We start from the raw sequence: 8,839 nt of genomic DNA, 5'->3' as shown, positions 1-8,839 counted from the left end.
TTACACAAGTCTTCACTGCTCAGTGGCCCAGAATTTCACACAAGTCTTCACATTGTATTCTTACAGATCAAACAGGAAAAAAGGCTACCAGCAGTTGGTTTTATTTTCGATGATTTCCAAGTATAACACAAAGTGTTTTTCTTTATCTAAGCTCTCACAGATTATGTTGGTTTTAGTTCTTCCTTTCAGAAATGAAATGCCATTTGGATGCAGTTATTTATTTCCACGTTAGAAGTTATTTCATGGAAAAGTTTACAAATCCCTGTTTGCAGCTACTGAAGTACTTGAAGAAATCCAGGAGGAGCTGCCAGACAATAAGCATACAGAAGTACAGATGTGGACACATTTATCACTGACCAGGCATTAGCAAGTGATCAGAACTGGAGCAGAGGAAAATAAGGTGAAATTTTAGACGGAAGGAAGAGGAAGGTGAGGATTGTTACATCATCTGAAATGCTTCTAAAGTAGCTGAGAAAAGGAGTTTTGATTTTTGTATGTAATCAGTGAAGGATTGTGCAGAATGTGCTACTGGAACACACTGCAACCTGAAGGCATCTTGGAGAAAGGAAAGTGTAAGGAAAAGCGTGGGCTGCAGCTTCCAGCCTCCATCACCTGGTTATGCATGAAATGGTTGGAAGTTCATTTTCCAAGTACCACACAAAACTGATGATGGGAAGGGAGCTGCTGGGCCCCCTAAAGCTACAAATACCCAGCTGCCACCTGGAACCACCAATACAGGCTTCTGCCAAACCTATTTCTGATGGAAGAGCTGTGAACAAAAGCCAATTCAAACTTTCCTTGCAGGAATCTGACACTTTGGTAATAGGTGTCGCAGCTGACATCGCTGCTTAGTGTTCGTCCCAGAGAACTGGGGTCTGGATCGAAACCAATGGGAAAGTTGTGCTCACATCTTTTACAGCAGACTATTTCCTTTTCCTTTTCTCCACCTGGTTGTACTGGGGGCTGTACAGCATGGTAAAAAGAATCAGAAGTGGTATCAGCAGGTACGGTGCATAGATGGATAACAGGATGAGGCGCTCACGCAGTGTCTGAGGACCCAGATGCTCTGATGTTGAGAAATCGTGGAACAGGATGTGAGCCAGGATAGCAAACAACGTTGTAGCTACATGGGTGGAGTAGATAATTGCAGGAGTCCTTATCCACTTGCAGCCACCTGCGTAGAAGCAGCAAAGAAGCAATATTAAGGCATTTGGAATCAAACTGAATTTGGATAATCACTTGTGGATTAACAAAACATCAGCTGTGCGTCTATCACAGCGTGAGCCATAAAGCATCACAGGCCACAGAAATGAAGTACTTATAGCAACCCATGGAATAATCCAACTGTGTGGAAACTTGGAATGATGGTGCAACTGTTAAGGGCTTAAAAGAAGTTCACAGCTTAACCCAGAGCTTCACTGATGCTGGAGCTGACCACATGTCAGCTGCTGATGCTGCTTACACAATAGGGAGCTACGAGATGTGGGTTAGTGGTTTTCTGTATGGTAAAGGGAAGATGGTTGGACCAGATGATCTTGTAGGTCCTTTCCAACCTTGTGACTCTATGATTCTACAAGTGATGGCAGTTGGTCTGTGAGTCACCGTTTTAATTCCCACCAGGCCTCACTCTGCGCTGTGTTCACAGGCAAACCTGCCATGAAAGCAGCACTGTGTGTGCTGTGTCTCCTCATTGCTTAGGACTGACAGATGAACCACCCTGCACAGAACATGCCATACAGAAATGCTGCACGGGACACATTCTCACATGTTTATACCGACCTTTTAAGAAGGCATATGCTGCGACGGGAAAGAACGGCAGCTGTAAGGCAGCTTCACAGTAAATGAACGCCTTGAACCACGCCGGGGGTTGGAGCATCATGGGGTCCCGGAAGGTGGTGGCGTACCAGGTCAGCAGCTCCGTCAGCTGCAGGGGAAGAACGAAAACACACGGTAACACACCGAGTATCACCCGCAAAGGGGACAACGCGCGACCCTCCTGCACTGCTTGGATGGAGCCGTTATTGCAGCGGGACAAGCTCCATTCCTCAGCAGCAAGATGGGAGGATTTCAGCTTAGTGAGTTACAATGAGTTTCCATGACAGAAATGTAAATTCCAGCGCGGCTTTCAGTTGGACTTTGAACAGAGATACGTGTTAAGATTTGCAAGTTAACTATTAATTAAAAATGGCTGCTCTAATGGGACGGCTCTGCAGATGGCAGAAAACGCTCATCAGATGTAAAGCCCAGTTCCAAGCCACGGATCGCAGCCTGGCGGCCAGAGCCAACGTCTTCTATTCATCTGCTCCTCTCACCGTTCCGTGGTGCCACCCGTCCTCCAGGCTTTCATTCATTGCGCGGCCAACCCGACACGCGCAGCGATCGGTCCCGCACACCACGCTCCATCCGCCGCTCCCCGCCCCCGCCGGGCGCAGAGCAACCACGCGGCCGACAGCCCCATCTGCCTTAAGGCCCCAAGAACGCCCGGAGCCGGTCACAGAGCGATCAGCGGCGTTTCGATAAGAGCCGTCCCGGCAAACCCGCCGCGCCCTCCCGCCATCGCCCCGCTCCGTACGGACACCCCAACCGCGGGCTCGGCGACACCCGGCGGCACCCGGCCGGCCCTCACTTGCTGCGGGTACAGCCCGGCGGGCAGCAGCGGCTGCAGGTCGATCAGCAGCGTGATGGGGATGTGCGAGATGAAATACAGCGCGAACGCGGCCTCCAGGCAGCGCAGCGCCCGCGCCATCGCGACCGGCTCCTGTAGCTCCGCCCCCTCGTTCCGCCCCGCGGAGCCGCGCGGTCCCTGCGCGAATCTCGGCGACGTGGAGCCACGTGTGCGCCAGACAGAAAGGAAGGACGTGCCCGAGAGCAGGTGTTATAAACTCTCTTTACTTGCATTGTTTCAGACAGCATTGAATCACGATTGTAACAACTGAATCTTAAATAAAAGTAGGAGATGAGACAGGAAATGAAGATAACGCGCTGCTTTTTCAAATGTCACATTTAATGTTTTCACCACTGTACTTCAAATCTACATTTTACAAAGTGACCAGCAAGTGTGCCACATAACTGACCAACCTCTGAGATTTTACCTTTCATACCAGTGTCTTCTCGGGCTCTCGTAATTACACACGTTTCTCATGCGAGTGAATTGAAATGCTTCATTCAGCTGGTTCTACGCTCAGGAGCCTCACAAAAAACAAAGATATTGCACCATCTTTGTTCGGTAATTCAACGTTTGTCTCTTTCACAGCAAATAATTACTTCATTGAAGTTAAAACTTCCAAACATAACTTACGGATGGTTTCCAATCCCAGCTCAGATCACCCTTGTTGAAAATACTCTGCTAAATACAGATAACTTACAATAACTTTAACAGTTAATTGTCCATAACAAACACCACGGTTGTTGGTTTTTTTTCCTCCAGACCAATGCTCAGATTTTAAGACCACCCTTTAATATTTCTTTGTACAGGTGAAAAACAGTCCTCGATTTTCTAAGTCTCGTTTTAAATACAAAAGTTGGAAGGGACATTCAAGTTTCAAGTCTCCACACTGAACTTAAAAAAAACAAACAAAAAAAATCATGTGGAGGTAAACAAACCCAGTTGTACGCTCCAGGAGGTAGAGGCCTTCAATTTGTGTTCATATATACATATGCACAGAATTCAGTGTTCCAACAGAAAAAAGAATTCGCCAAAAAGTAATAAAAGTTATTTACTACGGTGACATTTCAAGACTTCCACAGCTCTGCCTAAAGACACCAACACAATTAACCAAACTCCCTATGTGCTTTTTTTGTCCTTTTTCTTTTTTTTTCTTCTCTCTCGACTGTCCAGTGCAGGAAAAAGTTCTCACAAAATTTCACAGACCTAAAATGTGCAAGCTAGATTCTCTCTATACAGCAATGATGTCAGGGATCTCTGAAATTAGCCCATCATGGAAGTATTTACACACATAGAAGATGCATGCTGGGGGGATTTTATGTAAGAAAGAGCAGAAAAAACTTCTAATAAAAATAGATTAAATATATATATATATTTATACTGGGTAAGGAAACAGAAGTTTAGTCTCTCCTAGTCACAAACTCATTCTCTCTACTCACAACATCTGATTTTAGAACAGCACACATCACCATCACGGCTCTAGTGAAAGCTATTTATAGGGTCGGATCATCAGGTGCGGTGCCACCAATGGTCACCGGCACCCAACGTGACTTCATGATTGGTCGCAGTCAAGTTTTTCAGTATTCCTTAGTTTTAGAAAACCCAAAATCTTCAGGAATGGCTCAATATCAAAATGTCTGTCTTTGTATACAATCTCACTTATTAAAAAAAAAATCCTCCCCAAATTTGGTTCAATTCTGTTTGTTCCGAGCTGAGCCATCACAGCTGCACTAATTCATAAAACACGTGCAACTCTGGGTAAAATATTTTCTCCTAAAAGCACAACCACTTTACAAGATTAAAAGTCTAGTACATTTCTAAATATTATTCATATTGTACAAGTAGTGGTTGTTAATTTAAAACTTCATTAGTAAAATTACAGTACAAGCATGATTAACCTCCAGAATTGCAAATCCCAGACTCCAGTGGAAAGCTACATTACATCTTCAGTAGTACATTATCTTCCACTTCACTCCCAAACCAGTGGAGATGGCGGCATCTCAGAGGGTTGAGCAACTGTGGAACTAGAAGGGAAGAGACACAGAAAATCAGCGTTCCTTTGCAAAAGCTAATGGACAGCAAAGTTAATGCTTGATTAGAAAACAAATGTTTCAGGTACACAAACATTTCAGCACCTGCCCCCTCTACAGCACAAGAAAACAAAGCCTTGAGGCCAACAGGTACCACTAGCAGCATCACGTGCTGAACCATATTGTCTGAGTGGTTCCGTCCTCAACAACCATCATTTTGCAGTGCATTTTTGCAATCAGAATTTAACCCACCAACCTTTCAATTCTAATTTCAACATTTTTTTTTTAAATACAAAATTACTACTTGAAACTTTTACACATTTTACTTAAACTCTAAACTCTAAGTGTTTATATTCTACGTGCACATAAAACCCATCTCCATAAGTTCCCACTCATACACCTGAGGGGTTTTCTCAGCAGTTATCTATGGAGCTTCACCACCCACAGAGACTCTAAACAAAAACCACTGGATGTGTGAATTCTGTACTACTAACAAACATGAATTAATACCAGATGTGATTACATACAGTTACCTAATAAAGCTCTTAAAAGCAGCAGACTGAGGGTTGATGCAGAGAGGTACTCTGTTTCCTTTCTGCTGTTCCAAAATGAACTGGTGAATTATTTCTGTACATAAGAGAAAAATAAAACACAACACACCATGGGATTAACATTTGTGCTGCAGTGATATCTGTGCTACTGTCAGCAAGTTTAAAGACGGCATTTACAACAACAGATAACAGAGAAGACAGTAGAGCGATATGCAGCACTGAAAAGTGATGGACAAAGACAAAGGGAATGGAAAGAACAATGGTTTAAAAAGGAAACAATTCTTTGAGAACTCTGAGGAGCTCCCAGTGTGAAATGCAGAATTCCAGGTTCAGGGTATGTCCAAAACAGGTCACATAATTACAGCAAAACGGTATCTTTTCCCCCGAGTGACTGAATTGCTTGTTAAAAACTGGAGGTGATGCATTTCTTCTCCCTGCCCTCTTTGTGTCTTATTTGAGCTGCCACCAAATAGAAACAGAATCCCCACTAATATCTCTCATACCATATTGTTCTCTTAAAATGAATGCTTTCCTGCCTGGATCCGATTTCTAGAGAGAAATCATGTTTCTTATGGCTTATCTGTTATCATGGAATGACTTCAGATCTCCCACGCCATAAAGCTTGGCTGGCCCCTGGCAACCACCTGCACCAGTGGCTCCCTGTTCCAGGCACGTGGAAACCCTGAGCACAGCCCTGCATTACTGCCAGAGCAGCACCACCAGCAGAGCTGATGGCAGCAGCTGCTGCTGCACAGACACCAGGCACGGCCACTTCAAGTAACAGCACAGTGCCACAGCCAAGAGGAAATGCAGCAGAACTGAGACCACCTCACTTCTGTAATTATTGATGGTGCTGATCCTTCTGCAGGACAACCATCAAGAGAACCCCTCACACCTGGAAACAAAATGGCAGCCGCACCGCTAAAGGATGCGGCAGGAAGACACAGGCACACAGTAAGGCTGATTATGACTCACCTTTAACCTGCCGAACAGAACTGAGGTTCTTCTCAAAAGTGTCATCAAATTTGGGATTAGTGATGGGTTCAAAATCACTGGTATAAACTCTTCCAGTGGATGTGGAAAAACAGCATTTACACATACAGGTGTGGTATCGCAACCGCCCTTCATCAAGGTATGGGTGAGCTAAGGCATCCTTAGCAGATATTCTTTTGGACTGAAATGTTGCATTTGAAGAAAAACAAACAAACGGAGTCAGGATATTTCCAGAGTTCCTGATACAGCCCAACACACCTACACACACCCACCCACTCATCCATCTCAACTGATTGTTCTACAAAACCCCAAATCCTATTACATGCTTTGGCTTTGCAGACATGCTGCCGCTAGGGGGAAGATTTCACTTACAAAAGCACCACCACCAGGATGACGCTGACCCGCCTGCACTGTGGCCTATAGCAGAACTACCACGAATGCGACTTCTACAAATTTGTTCTACAAAAATCACTTTTTCCCAATAAGCTTCAGGTGTTCTTCACAATAAACCAAAATAAACACCAGGAATTTAAACATGAGCAAACACAGTACTTTTTAAATCCAGGTTCTGCACAACGATTTCCTGTGTCCTTAAGTACATATTTAAAGTAAAACACAAATTCCAGCATTACTTGAGGACAGAATAATGGCACATGGCATCCAGAGTTCTTAGAAATCCCTTACATGCCGCGCTTCAGAAAGTGAGTGGTGAAGGAAGAACAGGGCATAAGGTGCTCACCTTATAAATAAATAGGGGTTTTAATTACAGCCTATTTTCACAGTGTGTGACTTTTCGTCCCTACCCCAATTGTCCTATGGAGTCATCCCATCTAAAAGGAGACTCTTACCCAGATACACACATTATCTGTGCCTGCAGAAGGAATTTCTTGTGCCTTCCAAGGCCACAAACACCCACACATCTTTAATTAGAACTGCATCAAAGTATCTGATGTTCTGCTACCTACACCTAGCTAGGAAAAGACAGCGTGATTCACAAACACCCTCATCCCTCTGACTCTATCACAGCTTTCTGCAAAGGGCCAGCAGATCTTAATTGTGAAATCCTCGTTCCAGGAAGAAATTAATTGGCCAACTGTAAGATGATACTTTTATGTCTCTTACGGAACCAAAAGTTCTAAAATGCAACCTAGAAAATTGGTTCAAGCAGTTCCTTACTCACAATGTTCTTAAACAAAAGGTATTGGATGTATTTGAAATCATACTTACTGGATCAAAGACCAACATTCTGCAAAGGAGATGAACTGCCTCATGAGTAGCTTGACTAGAAAGTGTGTACAGGACAGGAAGGGATGGCTGTAAGGGAACAAGAAAGAAAAGCACAGATCATTTTTCTGTCAGATCTACCAGCCAGAAAATCCTGCTGCAGCGTGCAACTGCCTTCCAGTTACTAAAGACAAACTTCTTGCTAAGGAGACACTGCTTCATGCTTCCCAACAAGACTGTAATCACTAACTCAGCAATTGTAACTGAAATCTAATTGAGCCTTTTTTTCCTTGGTTGAGACATCATCCCTGGGTGCATCAGTATTCCCAGCCCAATATCTGATGGTGAAAGGCCTCTGCTCTGATTGCAGCACAAACCAGTACGGTACAAGGTCTTCCTTCTCACTCTAATTAATTCCTAGAGCTGCCCAACATCAGCAATTATTCCCCAGCTGGAAAACCAACAAATTTAATTCTTGGCAAACTATGGATATCACTGATGCTGTAGAAGATTTACACCATTTCCTAAGATCATTTTAAAGAAAAAAGCCAACAAGTTTTGCAACGCTTTAATGACACAGTCATAAAATCAAGGCTGAATCACAAGTCATCTATGCACAGTGCTACCCTTAACCAGTACATTGCAGGCATTTACCAGGAAAGTTGCTATCACTTGCACTTCACTTCCAAGACATTTGGCAGAGCACTGACAGAACCCAGAGCTCCCAGCCCCCACATACTCCCTGCATGAGTCCATATTTTGTCCAGCAGTTCTGAAGGCTCTGGTGGGTTCTGCAACTTCCACCTTCTATAAAAGAACCTTCTGCTTCCTGCTTGCATGTTTATTTTCTAGGGGATGCATTTATATTTTCTCCATAGACACTCCATGAAGCAGTGCTGCTCAGAGGTAACAGTAGACACAGACTGCAGCTTACAGTTTAGCTCCTATAGATAGATTGGTGTATTGGCCATATCAGAAATACTTTATAGCATTTCACCTGCTTGCTTTTTGGCATTCCCATAATTCAATAGATAAAACAATGGTTTCAGTGGCTTGTAGAGAACAACTTCAGCACTGGGATTACAAAACATAAAATAAAACAAAAAAATTTCCTCTTCCCTTTTTAATTCCTAATAAAGCATTTAGGTTTAACAAACAGAACAAATCAATACTGGAGTTCTTGCCTGCCCTACCAAAGGCACAAGTACTGCACTGCAGGAATGCCAAGCAATTATCAAACCATCAGAATTTAAAAACAACATATTCCATAAAGCACCTGGATGCAGTTGTGCACTGCATTTGTACACTGCATTACACAGCTGTACACAAAGTGCATTGAAACAACTGAAATGTTGGGAGCACAAGACAAGAAGCTT

At 43.7% G+C, this 8,839-nt stretch overlaps 2 protein-coding genes across 3 annotated transcripts in view; both read right to left on the bottom strand.

Moving 5' to 3' along the window:
• Positions 1 to 80: 80 nt before the first annotated feature.
• On the bottom strand, positions 81 to 2,792 carry TMEM97 (transmembrane protein 97). Its single transcript, XM_015881098.2, has 3 exons — positions 2,627 to 2,792; positions 1,780 to 1,924; positions 81 to 1,174 (listed from the first exon to the last, which is right to left on the bottom strand). Exons 1-3 carry the CDS (start codon positions 2,744 to 2,746, stop codon positions 924 to 926), a joined length of 516 nt encoding a protein of 171 aa, XP_015736584.1. The 5' UTR covers positions 2,747 to 2,792; the 3' UTR covers positions 81 to 923.
• Positions 2,793 to 2,868: 76 nt separating this feature from the next.
• The window catches only part of NLK (nemo like kinase), a 39,981-nt gene continuing 34,010 nt past the window's right edge, over positions 2,869 to 8,839 (bottom strand). Inside the window, exons 9-12 of one of the 2 annotated variants that reach the window (XM_015881068.2) lie at positions 7,467 to 7,553; positions 6,222 to 6,420; positions 5,229 to 5,322; positions 2,869 to 4,689 (exon numbers count right to left, since the gene is read on the bottom strand). In XM_015881068.2, coding sequence (XP_015736554.1) covers positions 4,635 to 4,689; positions 5,229 to 5,322; positions 6,222 to 6,420; positions 7,467 to 7,553 — 435 coding nt within the window. In that variant the 3' untranslated portion in view covers positions 2,869 to 4,634. Of the gene's footprint in view, positions 4,690 to 5,222; positions 5,323 to 6,221; positions 6,421 to 7,466; positions 7,554 to 8,839 lie in introns of both variants that reach the window. The other variant, XM_015881069.1, reaches the window with a different exon arrangement.

Source organism: Coturnix japonica, chromosome 19 (genome assembly GCF_001577835.2).
Source record: "Coturnix japonica isolate 7356 chromosome 19, Coturnix japonica 2.1, whole genome shotgun sequence".
In the NCBI taxonomy this organism is placed as follows: domain Eukaryota; kingdom Metazoa; phylum Chordata; class Aves; order Galliformes; family Phasianidae; genus Coturnix; species Coturnix japonica.
Note: the sequence above shows the minus strand (reverse complement) of the source record. Positions and strands in the feature narration are given on the sequence as shown.

Excerpts from the sequence above, each read along its gene's own strand:
- TMEM97 (XM_015881098.2), bottom strand. The coding sequence starts at position 2,746 with ATGGCGCGGGCGCTGCGCTGCCTGGAGGCCGCGTTCGCGCTGTATTTC. Across the intron at positions 1,925-2,626 it reads CCGGGCTGTACCCGCAGCAA|CTGACGGAGCTGCTGACCTG; the intron begins GTGAGGGCCGGC and ends CTTCCCCTGCAG. Across the intron at positions 1,175-1,779 it reads AGCATATGCCTTCTTAAAAG|GTGGCTGCAAGTGGATAAGG; the intron begins GTCGGTATAAAC and ends GCTTCTACGCAG.